Consider the following 18,552-nt stretch of genomic DNA (forward strand, 5'->3'; position numbering starts at 1 on the left):
AAGGGGGAAAAAGTGAGTAGAACACAAGAGGGATTGTTTTCTAACAAGCCTTTGGCACTACTACCTGGGAACTGCTGATGCTGAGAGCCTCTGAGCTTCCTGGACAGAGTAAGGATTTCCAGAGAACTAGCACAGCTAATGCATTCTAACCAGCTTCACCGAGCAGAAGGGAAAAAGCAGCACAGATATTGTAATTTACAGTCCCTCTTTTACAAGAAAAAAAAATACCCTTAATAACAACTTGTAATCCTGCAAAATGTTCATTTTTCATCATTAGGAAACAGTTTTTATATTAATCAGAAGGTTTCCTGACCTCTACGGGGACTTTCGTGATTGAAAAGGATGCCATTAACAGCAAAGAGTTGGTAGGCCTCCCTGAAGTTCACCACAATCCAAAAGGCATAAAGCTTGGCTGCCCCTGCAGAAAACATGAAAGTATAAGGAGTTGCAAAGAGTCAGTGATATCTTTCTCAATAAAACATTTCATGGTTTAACCATCATCCACTGGGGGGGGGGGGGGGGGGGGGGGGGAGAAACACATTTCAGTCATCAGCCACAAAGCGGTCCCTATTCATAAGCATTTAGCCAGAGAACTCAGAAGTTAACCAGAGAAACTGAGATTGGGGCATTTGTCGGGCTAAATTCTAGTTAGATAATAAATTATCCAGCTAGAACTTAGCCAGGCGTAATAGGGACATAACTGGGAGGAGTTGCATTAGCTGGATAAGTTATCTGGTTAACTCTGGTCAGCCTGAAGAACTGTCTTAGAGGTAGCCAGAGAAGTTTGTCCAGCTAACTGGCCGAGCTGCACAGCAGCTGAATACGGGCCTCTACGTAGAACACACAAAAATATTCTGTTTATGCATTCAGTACTCAACAGGAAATGTTATGATAATTCTCAGTTTTGGAACATATAGAAGAAGCATAACACTTTTTTTTTTTTTTTTGCTTATATAGGGTAATTCACATATGAGGCATGTGCAAAAAGACCACTATATTAACCTTTTATGAGAAAAAAGCAAAATTCTTGATGCAATACAGGCTTTAGTGCGACAGCTGAATTGAAACTTTATCACGGCAGCTTTCCAGGCACATCGCTTTAATAAGTGTTTCAAATTTAATAGGAGTCTATGAGGTGAGCAGACCCCAGGAGTCTTCCATTTAGGCGACAGAAAATATGAAACACTATCGCCACAGTGCTATCTTACCATCCTCCAGTATCAAGACTGTGCTTTCAGTTTTTTTTGTGTTTTTTTTCTTTTCTTTTCGGTCTACGTGTTTTCCACTCCAGATCTGAATGAACAAGACCCGTGAAAGATGTTAATTCCCATCCTTCAGGCTATAGCAGTAAATGCTTTTTATTTAGCCATTTATAAAGGTATGCCTCTCAACAAGTCCAGTCACTTGTGTTCTAAGTTAATTTCAATCTCACGCCCAAATGACTTCAGTGTACAGACACGAGCACGGAAGCATGCATACATGCAGAGAACAAGGGCACTCACCATAGGGGGACCTGGGATAGAAGGGGGTGGTCTCCTTCTGGGGGATTTCCTGAACTTTCCCATAGAGTTCACTAGTTGAGGCTTGGTAAAACTTCACAGAGTTGATAAGGCCACAGGTTTTAACAGCATCCAGGAGCCGTAAAGTGCCAACCCCGTCAACATCAGCAGTATATTCTGCTAGGTCAAAGGAAATCTTGGGGGGAGGGGAGGAAAAAAAAAAAAGAGAAAAACAATGAACATGTACATCAAACACATAGAAACATACCCTCACAATCCTAAAAATCTAAATTTATTGATTATTCATCAGCGCCTAGGAAATTCGATGAAGAGGAGCAGATTCCCTCCATTGCGTCAAACAATTTTAGGAAGGTCCGAGCTCCTGTGAAGGATGCTCCTATACAGAGGTTTGCAGGCTATAGCAGGATTTGTTACAGTCCACTCACGTACATGACTTGGCTCAGATACTGTGGTGGCAAAAGGTTTATTTCCTATGAGTGCAGGATAAATCTACAAAAGCTTTTAGCATATCATACTCCTCAGATGAAATGCAATAATCCTTGCTTGTTTGATTTTAGTAGGAATGGTGAAAACCCAGAAAAGTGAGACCCTCATCAACGGCCCTCGCTTCTGTCACAGCAGTTGCCAAAAGGTTGCTACCTTTCCTCCTACTTCATTTTCAAACCACAGCAATTGGGGAAATATATTACGAAGGGGCAATGTAAACACGCATTCTTTTACAGTCCATGGGCTGCTTAATAATGATCTTATCGTGAGTAATTTTCTAACTGACCCCATTTAGTGCACAGTACAAGGCAGCCCCAGTTTTCAAAGTGAAAGTATCCTTGTAGTTTCACTTTGAAAATCATCACAGGAAAACTACCAGTACACATTTACACCTGCTACTTTGTGCAGGTAATTATCCTGCCAAAAAATTATGCCCATGCTTTTGAAAATCCAAAAGTATGAACGTATTTGCAAGCCCCTCCCTAACCCTATCTCCAAGAATGCCTCTGCTCACTGCTTGAAGTGGCAGTATGCACGTGTACACAAGGAAGGCAATTACAAATTTTAAAAAAGTGCATTTCTGCAGGAAAAATGCTGTTTTATCCATGGAAATGGCTTTCAAAACTCCCCTCAGTATCATTTACAAACAATGGGAAAACTATTCTGGGAAAATAATGGTACACACAAAGAATAACAGACAATCGTCACTATCTGTCTCATCCTGCACTGCTATGTCCTACCTGGATGAACCACACAAGAACTGTAAGTTTGGAGAAAGAAAGCTACAGCTTTATATGTAACTCAAAGATTATCTCATACCCACTATCTACCATAGTTCAACTAGCCAGCTAAGTTGCCTGGATTGCATGGCCCTTCTCATCTGCAAAACTATGCAACCTTTGTGGGAACAGAGGCAGGGGCGGATTGGCCTAGCGGGGCTTCGGGCATGCCCCGGTGGGCCGGTCCAGCGAATCACGTGGCTAGTGTTGGTCGCAGCAGGCCCCATCCCTTAACAAGGCTGCTGTGACTAACACTGGGTCCCCCAGTCGCATTTCTTTTACGAGAGTTGCCCTCAGGGGCATCATTAGCCCCGTCGGTGCCCCGAGTCTCAGCATTAGCTATCGCTAAGGAGGCGGCGCAATGCTGCTGTGTCGGCACAAGGAGGAGAGGCTGTAGCTGCATCGGCGGAGCTGCGCAGCCCAAGGTCGAGGAAGAAGCTGCAAGGTCTGATTAGGAGGCAGGGCTGCAGCTGTGTCGGCTAGGCCCGCCCCCCCCCCCACCTTCACCATGGAGGCTTGAAACTATGTAGGCACCTGCCCTCTTCGGCTCTTTGTCTCTCTCCCTTCGGGAGGCGGGCAGTAGGCCTCCCACTGCTACCTCACCGCTGGATCCACACTGCAAGAACTTCTGATCCTCTGCTGCGGGTCCCCCTACTCGTTGGGCCAACACAAAAAAAAACAAACCAAAAACCAGTATGGAGGCTTACAGCCTGCCTCCTCCCGTAGCAACAGGCAGTTAGCTCACCAGAAACCCGTTAATCCAGGGTTTTATTTGTATCCCCCTAACCACCAATGTGAGTAAAAAAAAACCAAACAATTTTAAAGTTAATAGGCTGCTGCTACTGCTCCTGCATTTTTGGGGGGTGGAGGAGAGACAGTATGTGAGTATATGTGACTGTGTGAGTAAGCATGTGTGACACTGTGTGAGAAAATTTGTGTGAGACTGAACATTTGTGTGTCAGCATGTGAGAAAGTGTATGTGTGACTGAGCGTATGTGTGTGTCAGCATGTGAGAATATGTGAGACAGGGCATTTGTGTCAATGAGCATTAGACAAATGTATGAGACTGAGCATGTGTCAGTGAGTATCTGAGAAAGTGTGTGTGAGACTGAGCGTTTTTGTGTCTGAAAAAGTGCGTGAGACTGAGGATTTGAGTGTGTCAGCATGTGAGAAGGTGTCAGTCAGTGAGCGTGTGTGACAGTGCCTGTGTGTATGAGTCAATGAGTGTGTGTGACTGTGTGTGTCTGAACATGTGTTTGTCAGTGAGTTCCAGAGAGAGTGTGGATGTGTTAAATGTGTGTATATGAGAGCAAGAGGAGAAAGTCTGTGCACAGCCCTCCCTCCTGACCATCTCTGAGCTTTTGGAATCAAAAGAAAATGATCTGAAACATGTTATTTATTTATTTATTTAAGTAAGAATAGGGGATTTTTAAATCTTTATTGGTTTTAATTGTTGGGTATTGTCTGCTGTTTTGAAATATTTTATTGGTGTTTGAGAAATTTTTTAAACATTTTATATGAAATTTTAATTATCTGATAATCTATATTTTAACTGTTTGAAATGTATTGTAGGCCCCCCATTCTCTGTAATTCAGCCTTAACTAGGAGTGCTAGAAGTCCAGGTGGAGTCCAGATGGGGAGGAAGAATAATCAATAGGTCTTAGATGCATAAGTGTACTGAAAGTGCATAAATGGACTTTTGAAAATTGCTAAATTAGTATGTTACATTTACACATGTAACTCCTTTTAAAATTACCTCCTAAGTGAGCACATGAGCAGCAGTACAATAGCAGAATATGTGTCTGAGCCACTGGTTGGCAGTGTGGTTGCCTCATCACTTGGCAACTTGTTCAAGAACTGATTGGTTAGCAAAAGACTTTAACACCAGATCAGGAATCCAGGATATATATATATATACATGAGAGAGACCTTATCTCAAAAGAGATTGAGACAGGATAGAAGCAGCCCAGAGAAAGGCAACCAAAATAATGAGGGGTCTGTATCAAAAGCCAGATGAGATGAGATAGAAGGACCTGAATATGTATCCCCTGGAGGAGAGGACAGAGAGGGGAGATGCAAGCAGATCTTTAAATTCCTGAAAGACATTAATAATACAAAAGAAAAAAACATTTTCCAATAGAAAGAAATCTGTAGAGCTAGGGTCATGATATGAAACTCCAAGGGGATAGGAACAATCAGGCCAATACAGTACAGTGTGCTCCGACAGAGCGCACTGTTAACCCGCGATTGGACACGCGTTTTCGATGCGCTAGCTTTACCCCTTATTCAGTAAGGGGTAATAGCGCGTCGAAAACGCGCGTCCAACCCCCCCAAACCTAATAGCACCCGCAACATGCAAATGCATGTTGATGGCCCTATTAGGTATTCCTGCACGATTCAGAAAGCAAAATGTGCAGCCAAGCCGCACATTTTACTTTCAGAAATTAGCGCCTACCCAAAGGTAGGTGTTAATTTCTCCGGGCACCGGGAAAGTGCACAGAAAAGCAGTAAAAACTGCTTTTCTGTGCACCCTCTGACTTAATATCATGGCGATATTAAGTCGGAGGTCCTGAAAGTTAAAAAAAGTTAAAAAAAAAAAAATTTGAAATCTGCCCACGACTCGCGAGTTGAAAACCGGAGGCTCAATTTTGCCGGCATCCAGTTTCTGAACCCGTGGCTGTCAGCGGGTTTGAGAACCGACGCCGGCAAAATTGAGCATCGGCTGTCAAACCTGCTGACAGCCGCCGCTCCTGTCCAAAAAGAGGTGCTAGGGACGCGCTAGTGTCCCTAGCGCCTCTTTTTGCCGCGGGCCCTCATTTGAATATAGAATTGTGTGCACAGGAGAGTGGCCTGTGTGCACGCCGGGAGAGGACGCCCACTCTCCCGTGACTTTTACTGTATTGGCCTGAGGGTGATGGATGCATAGAATGCCATCCCATAAAAGGTGATGAAGTTCAAACATGGGGAGCCCAACTTTCAAAACTATCCAGAGTACATATTTGTGCACATAGGTGGACGCACTGAGATTTATGTTAGAATTTTATAAACCTGGTGGGAGGAGTAGCACAGTTTATAAAATATCCCAGATTTAAACACAGAGGCAAATATCTCTTCATAGCCGCGCGTATCTTTTAAAATCCGGGATTGGCGCGCGCAAGGCTGCGCAAAATCGGCAGCCTGCGCGCACCGAGCCGCGCAGCCTGCCTCCATTCCCTCCAAGGCCACTCCGATTTTTTTTTGTCCCCCCCAACTTTCCTTCCCTTCCCCTATCTAACCCACCTCCCAGCCCTAACTAAATCCCCCTCCCCTACCTTATTTCGTTGAGTTACGCCTTCCTCTGGCAGGCGTAACTTGCATGTGTCACCGGCTCCCTGTACCAGCACAGGCCGCTGTACCGGCACAGGCCGCTGTGCCGGAGCACGCAGCCCCGCCCCGGACTGCCATCACACCTCTGGACCCTTCCCCAGACACGCCCCAAATGCCACGCTGCCCCCGACATGCCCCCGACACCATCCCAAGCAAAGCCCCGGGAATTATGCGCATCCCGGGGCTTTTCACGCGCCGGCGGCCTATGCAAAATAGGCGCACCGGCGCACAGGACTTTTAAAATCTACCCCAAATTTTGGAATCACCAGGTTGCTGATACAACAGTTCACCTAAACCTTCATCTGTTCACCTTGAACTCCCACCAGGTTCAACCAAACATCCCACCCAAAAACAGCAACCAGAGATATGTGCAATTTCAATTGTGCACGTCAATCAGTGGATGTAAAGATGTATGGACATGTTCGGGAATGTATGTACATATAGGGGTAGATTTTAAAACGTGTGCGCACATCTATGTGCGCATGGTTCCCGGCACGCGCACATAGACATGGTTATTTTATAACATGGGTGCGTCGACGCGTGCATGTTATAAAATACATTTCCCACGCACGATTGTGCAGGCGGGTCAGGCTTGCGCGCGCACGGGGGGGGGGGGGGGGGGGAGGGGATTTACAAAGCTGCATGCAGCAACGCTTTGAGGGCTTCCCAGGTCCCTCCCAGTCCTCTCCAATTAAGGAGCGGACTGGAAGTGGACTTCCCTAAACCCCTACCTAACCTTTGGAGCAGCAGTAAACTCTGTGCGCCAGCCGGCTGCCGGCACACACGTCCCCAGGTCAGCAGCCAATGGCGCTGTCCCAGCCTGTCCCACCCACCCCCACTCAGACAGGCCAGCACTTCATCGCGTATCGGGGGATATGCGCGTGGTCGGGCCCGTTATAAAACGTGTGCCGTGCGGGCAAGGCCCAACCACGCGTGAAACCCCCGAAATTTACATGAGCAGCCTTTTTAAAATCGGGGCGATACTGCCTACAAAATAGCAACTTGTGCCTGAACATCCAAACCCTACCCCAGAATGCCCCTAAACCTCCCCTTTGTTCCGTTAACATTTATATGCAATATTGCAAATATGTGTGTACTCCTAGGGTTTATAAAACAGGATATACGCATACCTGCTACTTACGCACATATATGCTAATTTTATGCACGCAACCCCCATGTAACGCTTTGAAAATTACCTCCATTCTGTCCAACGTGAACAAAAGGTTTTCCTGGAACAACTTCATTAACTGCTGTGAAGGGGGAATACATCTTTCCCCACTGACATATACACTGCTTTAGTGTACATGTCAATGGGAAATTCAGATTCCATGTTTGATTGGCTCTGTCTCTAGAGAAGGCCTTATTCAAAATGTAATTGTTCCCATTCTGTGCCCATGGAAAAACTCTTTATTGAGTAAGGACCTACGTGTTCCTGTAATGGTGACCCTTGTTCACTGGGAACTGTTCCACAGACTTATGAATTAAGTCATCCAAGACAAATCATAGCTTGTTACAAAGCACGCTACATTTCAAACAAAATTACACAGATAATTCTAGCTCCTTCAGCAGCAGGCTTAACCCAAAGCAGAATTCCCATAGTACATTATATTTCTGTTCTTCTAGTGATCATACTGTAACACTAGGTGGAAGGGAGGAGACAAGTGTACTAATTCCCAACAGTTAATGCATTTTGGGACATCTATCTGCTCTTTCAGTAGAGCCCTTCATTTGGTAAAGCTCCAAGAGCAGCTTTTAAAGAAAGAGGTCCTTCAAGTGAAAATGTTTTACCCGCTTCTCTGTACAACATTTGAATTCTTCTGGATTATAAGTGCTTTTTGATAGCTTTTGCATCTTTGAACTTTCAGGAAGTTCATTTAAAAAAAACAAAAAACATTCTGAAGAAGAAGGCTGAGGGATGCCAAGAGGTGATGAGTCATGCAGCAAGCCGGGTGTCTCCGTGGCACTGACTGACAAGCACCCGAGCCCCATGGGGCCCCTTTAGTTGGCATACCAGAAGGTTTTCAAGTTGAACTTCTCCATTTCATGATCAAAGCTAAATGGAGAAAACATCAAAACGCATTTCAACATTGGGAAGACTCCAATGCTGTAAATAAAATACAAGGTTTAGTAATCTAAAGACCTGAATAGCTTCTCTCCCTCTGTACAGAAACCAGAATGCTCAGTGGCCTCAGTGAGAACATTTATTGTTCTACGCGATGAAGATCTTCAGCACTGGCTCTTACGCTGTTTTCTCATATACTTCTAATCCAATGATGAGTGGTCACTCACTCTAATCTCATCTCATTGGAGATTACAGAGCAAATTCCACCTTAATCCTGAGATTACTAATTCCCCCCTCCACCACCACCAGGGGAGACTGTTTACTCCTGAATTCATTCTTCTAGGAATACTAATGCAGGATTGATATATGTGAATGGAGTACTGCAATCATCTCCAGGTTTTGGTTTGGATTTGCACTCAAATGGAAACTGTTCCACGTTTCATCTTCAAGGAGTTCCATCGAGTGCATAACCAAACTAAGTATTCCAGAATCAAATACTGTATTCTCAAATCTACTAGGGAAAAGGGTCGGTGTAGAATGTTTAGAACAACAGGTAATATGAAGGGCAACAAACTGCCAAAATAAAACTAGGTACTTTTTCAGGTGCCTTTCCAAAAGAAATGGATTTGTTTTTGTTAAACATTGGCTGGTTTCTGTATGAAAAATGTGTGTTATTTTTTTCATGGATACAAGTTTTGCATTAATTTGGTTTATATGAATCATTTTTCTTTTTACGATAATTTATGATTCATTTTGATGTCCAAGATATGGAAGTCAAGAAATCAATCTTTACAAACTTCTTGATACCTGGTTGCATTATCTTGCCATGCTGTACAACTATGGAATATTTCTCGTCTGTGAATATTTGACTTTGAAAGGATTAAGGAAAGTAATTTTTGTGTGTTCTCAATGTGCAACTAATTACTTGAGAGTCATCATAAAAACAGTCGAGGTTCCCTTATTTACCTTTGTAACAATGATGAAGGATTGGAAAGTTTGTGATTATATCTTGGGGAGCAATTTTCAAAGGGGTTTCTGTCAGTGAGTGAGTGTTCACCCATAGAAAACATTCCTTTGAAGATTCCATCACTCCAAGTGAAGAAAGGTAAATACACTGAGAAAAGGAGCCATGCTGGAGATAGAGTTAGGGTAGGGTGAATAAAGTGCAAGCAGGCATTTCATTTTGAAACCCCTCCACCTGCTTTACCCCATATTTATTTTTATTTATTTTCATTCCCCTTTTTAGCACTTCAAAGTGGATTCCATTTAGGTACTGCAAATATTTCCTTGTCCCCAGAGGGGCTTACAAAGTTTGTACCTGAGGCAACGGAGGGTAAAATGACTTGTGCGAGGTCACAAGGAGCAGCAGTGGGATCTGAACCCTGGTTTTCCCAGTTCACAGCCCACTGCTCTAACCTCTAGGCTACTCCTCCACTCCCATAAATTTGCACCTGCAAATTATGCAGGATAAAGACTCCCCAGCTGCCCCAGCTCAAAGAGAAATTTTCAAAGGGTGCAAGGATTTTCTTGAGATATTACCAATCTCCACTATGACAGACATCTGCCAGTCCTGCAAGGAGTAGTTATTTATGAATAAGATATGTAGAAAAAAATCTAAAAGTGAATAGAAGATACAGTGAGTAGTGGAGGCTTCAGAGAGAAAATGGAGCAAATAAGAACCAAAAATATATGAGTTAATGACCATAAACAACCTACAAGAAAAGCAACTCCTCCCACTCAAATGTCTTTCAAGAACCTGCGCTTTTAATACGATGTGTTTGTCATCACACTCAAAGTATGACAGTCTATCAAAACTAGAATATACCGTATCTACAACTAACTAAACATCAAATTAACAGTATCTGTAATGCACAACATTCCAAGGGCATGGAGTTCCATAGTATGGGTCCCGCTAAGGATAACGCCCTTTCTCTTACCTGGGTTAGTTTGCCAACTCCTCTTCCCTGGGGAGTTGATCCATAACAGTTTGCTACCTCCTTCCCTTACAGGAGCATCTAACAGCAGTTCGCTAACAGTTACTAACTCCGCCCTCCTAGTGGGGTAAGCATTACAGATAGCTAACTCCTCCCCTCTGGAGGAGCAGATCATGACAGATTGCTAACTCCTCCCCCTTTCAGGAGAAAAGCAGAACAGATTGCTAACTCCGCCCTCCTGGCGGGGTGAGCGATAACAGATTGCTAACTCCTCCCCTCTGGAGGAGGAGAGTGTAAACAAGATGGAAAACTATAATGGAAGGCAAAAAGAAAATGGACTGCAAGATGGCAGCTGGACACAGATCCATAGAATCCTCCCTGACCCTACTTTCCCTTGAGCTAAAGAACCAATATGCAGCCCTGGAAGTGGAGAAACCATCCCAGGATGAGGAGGAACCAATGCTCAAGAATCCCAGAGCTGCACAATCAGCAACCACTGTGTCTAAAGAGCAAAGGTAGTGATGGTTGATGGCGCTCTTCTGAGGGATACCATGTCATCCATCTGCCAACAAGACATGCTGTTCGGGAGATGTACTATCTGCCAAGTGCCAAAATCCAAGACATCACAGAAAGATTGCTGAAAATCATTATGTCTATAGATTATTATCCAAATCTGCTCATTCAAGTTGGCACAAATAATACTGCTGGGTAGCCCCTGAAACATATTGAAAGTGATTCTATGCCTCTTAGAGAGACTATGAAGCATATGGGTGCACAGGAGCATTTTTTTCCTCTCATGGATAAATGCTACAGCAAAGAAGCTCGCATTGGCTTCCTGGAACATAGATGGCATTCCAAGGACTGCTGAGCAGACAGGGTGTCCACGTATCGAAGAAAGGGTGAAGTGTTTTCCAGAACAGAATGGCAAACCTACTGAGGAAGGCTTTAAACTAGAATCATCATGGATGGGAGAAAAAAAAGCCCTCAGTTAAGAATAAGCCCTCATGAAGCACTTGTATAGAAAAAATGCCAACATCTAGAAAGCTACTGTATATACTACTCCTGGGGGAATTCTGTGCAAACAAATTTAAAATTATGCGCATAAAAAATATAAATTCTGTGCACAAACTTAAAATTCTGCAAAATTTTGCAAACTTTATATTGGTCAAAATAACACAATTTACATGATGGTCCTTAAGTAATTACATTTTAAATTAATACAGAAAAAAGTTATTACTTAAAGATGCAGAATTTTAAATATTTTGAGCAGAATTTCCCTAGAAATTTACTGTAAGATTGTCCCTTCCACTCTCTCCTTACTCCCCTGGCCACTTTGCCCTCTCAGGCCCCAACTACTCCACCTGCCACTATCTCCCCCCTCCACCTCTAGGCTCAACCCCTTCCACTCTATCTCCACTCCCAGAGTTTGACCCCATTCTCAGAACTACCCCTTATACAGGCTCCCTCTGTCCTTCCCTCTATCACACACATGCTCCCTCTCTCTAGTACACCTGCACACACCCTCATACAGGCTCCCTTACTCTCTTGCACACACACATCCCCTCATTCAGGGTCCCTCTCTCTTGCATGTACTCTCTCACAAGGTCCCTTTATCTCTCACGCATACATCCTCACACAGGCTACCTATGTCTCTCTCACGCACTCCTTCACACAGGCTCTGTCTCACACAGACAATCCCTTCACACAGGCCAGCATCCTCACATACACAGGATCCCCTTTTCATACACACCAGCTCCCAATCTCTCACACACATACACACTCCTTCACAATCTCCTCATATAGGCTCCTTCTCTCTGGCACCCACACTCAAACACCCCCCTGCTCCATCATGGGAAATAAAGTCCAGATCTAAAGACAGTTATGGAAGAGCTTAATTTGGATGTAATGGCTGTCATGGAGACATGGTACATGGAAAAGCATGACTGGGATATAGTTAGCCCAGACTACAATCTATCTATTCAGGAAGGACAAAGAAAGAAGAAATGGAGGAGTGGCATTATATATAAAGAACACTACTAAAACAACAGAACTTCAAAGTTTACAAGGTAACGAAGAAGCACTGTGGGTTAATCTGGAAAGAGAGCATGAACATAAACGGTGAGGTGCTATACTTCAAGAAAAGCAACTTGCTAAAATGGGGGTGTGCTTCAAGGATTTGTTAGCTGGATGGGGACATTCTTGGGGAAGTGGAAGAACGGTGGTCAAAACTAAAAAGAGATTTTATAAGAGCCACCAATCTTTCTGTGAGGAAAGTAAATAACAGTAAGAGGAAAAACAGGCTTCTATAGTATTCTAAAGTAGCAGCTGAAATGGTAAGGAAAAAAAGGTTATTTATAAACTACAAGAGATCGCAGAAAGAGGAAGACTTGCAATAATATCTAGAAAAAGCTAAGAGAAGCTGGGAAAGCAGTCAGGAGATCAAAGATGCAAACAGAAGGAAAAAGCAAATACAATAAAATGGGGGAACAAGACTTTTTTTAGTGATAGGAGATAGTGCAAAAGTGGCATTGCTGTGAGACCATTTTGGTCTTTAACTTCTGTCATTTACTATGCTACCATATTACTATGTGACTCAGAAGTAAAGTGAAGAACACGTAAAGGCTGAGGAGGAAAAAAGCGAAATAGATTTACAAATATATCTGATGTTTACAGAGGAAGGAACAAGAGTAGAACTACAGAAAACAGACACAAATAGGACTGGCAGTGAGGTAAACATCGAACAATTTTCAGAAGAATGTGTTCACTGGGAGCTAGCTAAACTAAAAGTAGGTAAAGCAAAGGAGTGGATGGGATACGTCCAAGGATTTTAAGGGAACTTAGAGAAGTTCTGTCAGCTCTGCTAGCTGACCTTATCAATGCTTCTTTAAAGTCAGGAGTACATCAAGAGGACTGCAAAGAGACAGATGTGATTCCTCTTTATAAAAATGGAAGAAGGCCAGTTAGTCTGACCTCTGTGATGACAAAACTAATGGAATCACTGCTATAATACAGTACAGTGCAATGGATTACAAGATCGAGACAGTATGGGGCCGATTTTAAATTTTAAGTGCGCAGGTACATTTGTGCGCGCTACCTGGCGCGCACAAATGTACACCCGGTTTTATAACATGCTGCCGCGCGCATGTTATAAAATCCAGGGTCGGCGTGCCGAGCCCCGATGGCTTTCCCGTTTTCTCCAAGGCCGCTCCAAAATCGGAGCGGCCTTGGAGGGAACTTTTTTTTTTGCTCTCCCCCACCTTTCCTTCCCTTATCTAACCCACCCGGAAAGCCCTACCGAAATCCCCCCCACCTTATCTTGCTGAGTTACACCTGCCTCTGGCAGGCTTAACTTGCACACACCAGCCGGCTCCCGGTGTACGAACCTCCGGCACGGCCGCTGTGCCGGAGAACTCGGGAACGCCCCCGGACCGCCGCCACGCCCCTTGCCCCTCCCCCAGCCTGCCCATTTTTGAAAGCCCGGGACATAAGCGCGTTCTGGGGCTTGCGCGTGCCGCCGAGCCTATGCAAAATAGGCTCGGCATACTCAGGGGTAGGTTTTCGGGGGTTACACGCGTATCTTACCCTTTGAAAATCTACCCCTATGGTTTTATCAGAGGCAGGTCTTGTCAGACAAACCTGATCAATTCCTTTGATAGTTTGATCAGGAGAGAATGCAAGTTGTAGTATATTTGGATTTCAGAAAGGCTTTTGAGACTGTTCCGCAAAAACGTCCTAAAAATAAGCTGAGTGCCCTTGGTATGGGCCCTAAAGTGACTGTCCAGTTAGAAACTGGTTGAGTGGTAAATGGAGTTCACTCAGATAAGAGAGGTTATGTGCCATTGGGATTGGTCCTGGGATCCGTTCTTTTCAACATTTTTGTAAGCAATATTGTGGAAGGACTATTGGGAAGGTTTGTCTTTTTGTGGATGATACCAAAATATGCAACAGGGTAGACGCCCAAGAAGGTATGGAAAACATGAGGAGGGATCTAGCGAAGACTGAGGAATGTTCTAGAGACTGGCAGCAGAGATGTAATGCTAAAAAATATAGAGTCACGCATTTCAGCTACAAAAACCCAAGGGAGTGGCACAGTATAGGGCCAAAATTCTTCTATGCATGGTACAAGATCGGGATCAGAGATGATCATATCTGATGATCTTAAGGTGGGTTTACAGGTGGATAAGGTGGATCAGGTGATGGGAAAAGCCAAAAAGATGTTTAGGTGCATAGGGAGAGGACAATCAGCAGAAAAAAGGAGGTGACATTGCATCTGTAAAAGACTCTGGTAAGACCTCATTTGAAATACTGTGCATAATTCTGGAGATTGCATCTTCAAAAGGATATAAACCAAATAGAGTTTGTCCAGAGGGTTGCTATTAAAATGGTCAATGATCTTTGTTCTAAAGCATATGAGGACAGACTCAGAAATCTAAACATGTATACCCTAGAGGAAATGCAGGATAAGGGAGATGTGATAGAGACATAAATGCATCCAAGGTATCAAAGCACAGGAGGCAGGCCTCTTTTTGACGAAAAGGAGGTCCTGGAAGAAGGGGTCAATGGATAAGCATGAAAGGAGATAATTTAAGGAAATATTTCTTTACAGAAAGGGTGGTGTTTACATAGAACTGTCTTCCAGGCAAGGTGATGGAACAAATATATCATCTGAATTAAAGAAAGCATTGGACAAGCATAGCGGATCTCTTAAGGCATGGTAGGGATTGTAGAGCTGAGCAGTTGGTGTAGTCTGGCAGATTAGATAGATCATTAGGTCTTCTTGCGCTATAATTTTTCTATATTTCTATGATATAGGTGAACTACATTTCAACCAATACCGCAAAACCTAGCTCACAGAACCATCACTATGGTAGACACCTTCAGACCAATTTTCAAAAGGAGCTGAGCACCTGACAGGTGCCTAAAATTCAGAAAAGTTTCAGTTGAAATTGGGCATCTCGATTTTAGGATGAAAATTCATCTTATCTGAGTGACTAAAACTGAGATACTTAATCTTAGACCAACTATTATCTCACCTAAATGTAAACACTTAAGTTAGACACCAAGCACTGGAGATCATGGCTGTGCACCTAACAATTTCCCTGCCCTGGCCCTACTCCAACTTTGCTCACTTTTTAGGTGCATAAGTGAAAATAAGTGCCCAAATTTAGGAACTTAATTCTTGTCAGTTTTCAAAGGTAAAAAATTAGGTGTTCAACTTTCAAAGTTAGGCACCTAAAACCTTTGAAAAATGAAGTCTATGAAATCCACCATCTATAAGCTTAGACTGTCAGAAACAACTTCCCGCATGCTGAAATGTTGCACTCCCACAGGATGGAGGAGACTTTGACCTCTAGTAACCTGATTAGATTCAAATAAGTATAGAACTTCACTCCTACGTGAAATATCTCAACTGATAATCCATTCATGCTCTTACAGCAAGGAGATGCCTTGTTGCATGCCTTGCAGCCTTGCAGCACTCCAAGCTGTCTACAACCCTCTGATGAATATGTCTTCCAGAAAGATAAATAAATGCTCCGTATCATGAGCTTGCATCAACACCTTGGTTATCATTTTGGAGACTAAAGCAAGACTGAACAGAAGAGCCATGTATTGATAATGCTATTTGCCTAGAGCGAACCTGAAAAACATCAGACAGAATAGAGCAATTAGAATATGCAGTTACACATCCTGCAAATCCAAAGAGCAATAGTTAGTACTCTGGTCTGACTGCTTGAATCAAGAGAATAAAGGACCTATTCAGTTTCTTTACATCCAGAATGGGCCTGAAGCCCTCATACCTGAGACTAAAACGTAATTAGAATAATCCCCCACAGAGACAGAAAACATGGCCCACATTCCCACAACCTGACTCAGAATTCTTCACAATATTGCAGACCTCTCCTTCCTTGAAGAATTCTCTAGCTCATAAAATGGCCCCTATGAAAATCTTATGATAATTGTTATGGTTCTAGCTACTGTGCAGCCTCTCCTCCACCAGGGGACCCTAGTGAGTATACTCTACAAGCTAGCGAAGCTCTTCCTTCCTGCCTGCACCACACCCAGACTCCAGCCCTACTTAACCCTATTTGTCCTTTGCCTCAATGTTTCTGCATAGAGTCTCCTTTGGCTCCCTGCTCTAGCCACTCTTGCCTTGTGGCCTTCTTAGGCCCCTCCTTGCTTTGCCTTCTGCTTTCCAGGCCTTATGACCTCAGCCTTGCCCTTGGGCCCTCTGCTCTTAGCTTTGTCTTGCCTTGTGGTCATCCAGTCTTTCTGCGCTCTGGCCTATCTAGGCCTTTCTTGCTCTGCAGCTTTCCAGGCCTAATCCTGACCTCTAGCCTATCTAGGCCTCTCCTTGTCTTGCCCCTCGGTCCTTCCTTGCCAACACTGCCTTCACGCTTTCATATTTAATGTTCTGTATTGTCCCTGTCGTGTGCTGTTTTGTCCTGTCCTAGTCTGTCCCAGTCCCAGCCTGAGTTCCAGTGTTCTTGTCTTACCAGCACTCTGTTTCAGAGCTCCAATTTTTCCTGCACTCTGTTCCAGAGCTCTAGTCTTACCTACACTCTCTGTTCCAGAATTCCAACCTTGCCTGTACACTGTTTCTGAGTTCCAGCTTTCCTTGCATACTGTTCCTGAAGTTCCAGTCTTATCTCCATGCCACTCCAGTCCAAGCCCTGGTTCTAGCATTAGCTACACTCTGCTCTGGTTCAAGCTATGACTCCAGCCTTACCTGCACTCCGTTCTGCTTTAGCCTTGCCCACCATACTGCACCATTCTGAAAGTGATGTCCCCCAAGCTCTGCCTGAACCAAAGCCATAACAATAATTAATTTTAAAAATGTCTAGGATCCAACCATCTACACTGCATTTTTGCTATCCTGGGACGAAGCTCTGCAGCCTCCCTCCTAAATGTCTTGTCGAGCTTTTCTGGAAGTGAGGACTTGCTCTTTTGCCTTCTTCTGTTATAGGAGTTTTGACCTTTCTTACAGGCTAATTTCCCAAAAGGATCTAAGGTAAAGAAATCTTGCAACCCTGGGGAAATGAAAATGGTCTTCCCTAGACACCTCTAATTTAAAAAAATAGGGACTACATAGATCTAGATTTTTCTGGAAGGAAGTTCTGCTTTCCTTTGGTCACCTTCTTAATCTGCTTTCCAGTCTCAAAAAAGATTTGAGCTTTTAAAAGGGATCGCAAGCCAATGGTTTTTACAAGAATCATTTGCAGACCAGCTTGTCAATCTCTCCTAGAGGCTATTCCAAAGATCATAGCTTGGGAGAAAGATATTATAGGCCATATCTGCCCAGAACTATGCCACCATATTCATAGCCAATAAGGATATGACTAAGTCAGCTATATTCACCCCATATCTATCTAATGATCACCTGCATGAAATATGATGGCAGAAAAAGACAGTATGGTTTATCTAGCCTAACCTGTCTCCATCCTCCACTCAATGCTTTCTTTACAGCAGAGGCAACTGCTACAGAACAATGATCTTACAAGATATTCCAGTAATAATAGTGGAACCACATTAGGAATCAAGAGCGAAAATTCCACTTTATCTTTATGTAGCTTGCTTAGTTTAGCAAAGGTTTTTGGAACAGCAGCCATCCAATCCAGATTTGCCCATCTATTACCAGACATACTAGCAACACCTTAGTGCTTCTGAAGGACTATGTATTGAGCATTTTTCCCCCATCAACACAAAATGGGAAAAGGCTCATTAAAGCATCAGGCCCTTAGTCTATGTGATCAGCAGTCATTTAGCTAGAAATCCTAAGCAGTACAGTCTCCAGACTGAGGAAAATGGTGACCTTCCTTGTAAAGGTACACACAGAACTCACTGAAGAATTAAACTCTTTCAAATAGAAAGGTTTTTATTAAAAAAAAAATCATATTTTTTAAATGATTTAATATTTTACAGCCCGTGAAGCAGCTCTTTTAGAGGGCGAAACGCAGCCAGAGTCGGGCACCTCTGTTGGCACTTTATGGATAATTTAATAAAGGGATTTAATAAAGTATTTCAAATATTTGGTCAATTTCATCGGCTGTTTTGGGATGATGCATCAGATTGAATTTCAGCATCTTATAGTTTAAGGAGGTCAGTGCAGCTATTCAAATGTCCCAGAATCTCACACTTTGCTTCTACTTCCTTGAAATCTAGACAATCTCCTGGGATTTCCTGGTCATAAACACATTTCATATGTAGCCAACCAAACAATCTAGTTTTTTTTTTTGGTTTTTTTTTTCCTTTTAATTTGCGCTTTATTAAATTTAACAACTTTATGACAATACATCATCATAAGACCATATGGATATTTGATTAACACAAATTCATTCTTAATAAACATTAAAAATAGGTAATTAAATCAATTATTCTCAAACATCCATTTTTCAAAGAAATAACAA

General features: G+C 43.2%; 1 protein-coding gene across 1 annotated transcript in view; it reads right to left on the reverse strand.

Moving 5' to 3' along the window:
• Nucleotides 1–296: 296 nt before the first annotated feature.
• Nucleotides 297–18,552, reverse strand: part of LOC115083338 (GDP-mannose 4,6 dehydratase-like) — a 492,002-nt gene continuing 473,746 nt past the window's right edge. The window contains exons 5-6 of the mRNA XM_029587140.1: nt 1,503–1,695; nt 297–418 (exon numbers count right to left, since the gene is read on the reverse strand). Of these exons, the coding sequence (XP_029443000.1) occupies nt 297–418; nt 1,503–1,695 (315 nt within the window). The remainder of the gene's footprint in view (nt 419–1,502; nt 1,696–18,552) is intronic.

This window comes from Rhinatrema bivittatum, chromosome 2, assembly GCF_901001135.1.
Source record: "Rhinatrema bivittatum chromosome 2, aRhiBiv1.1, whole genome shotgun sequence".
NCBI classification, from domain to species: Eukaryota; Metazoa; Chordata; class Amphibia; order Gymnophiona; family Rhinatrematidae; genus Rhinatrema; species Rhinatrema bivittatum.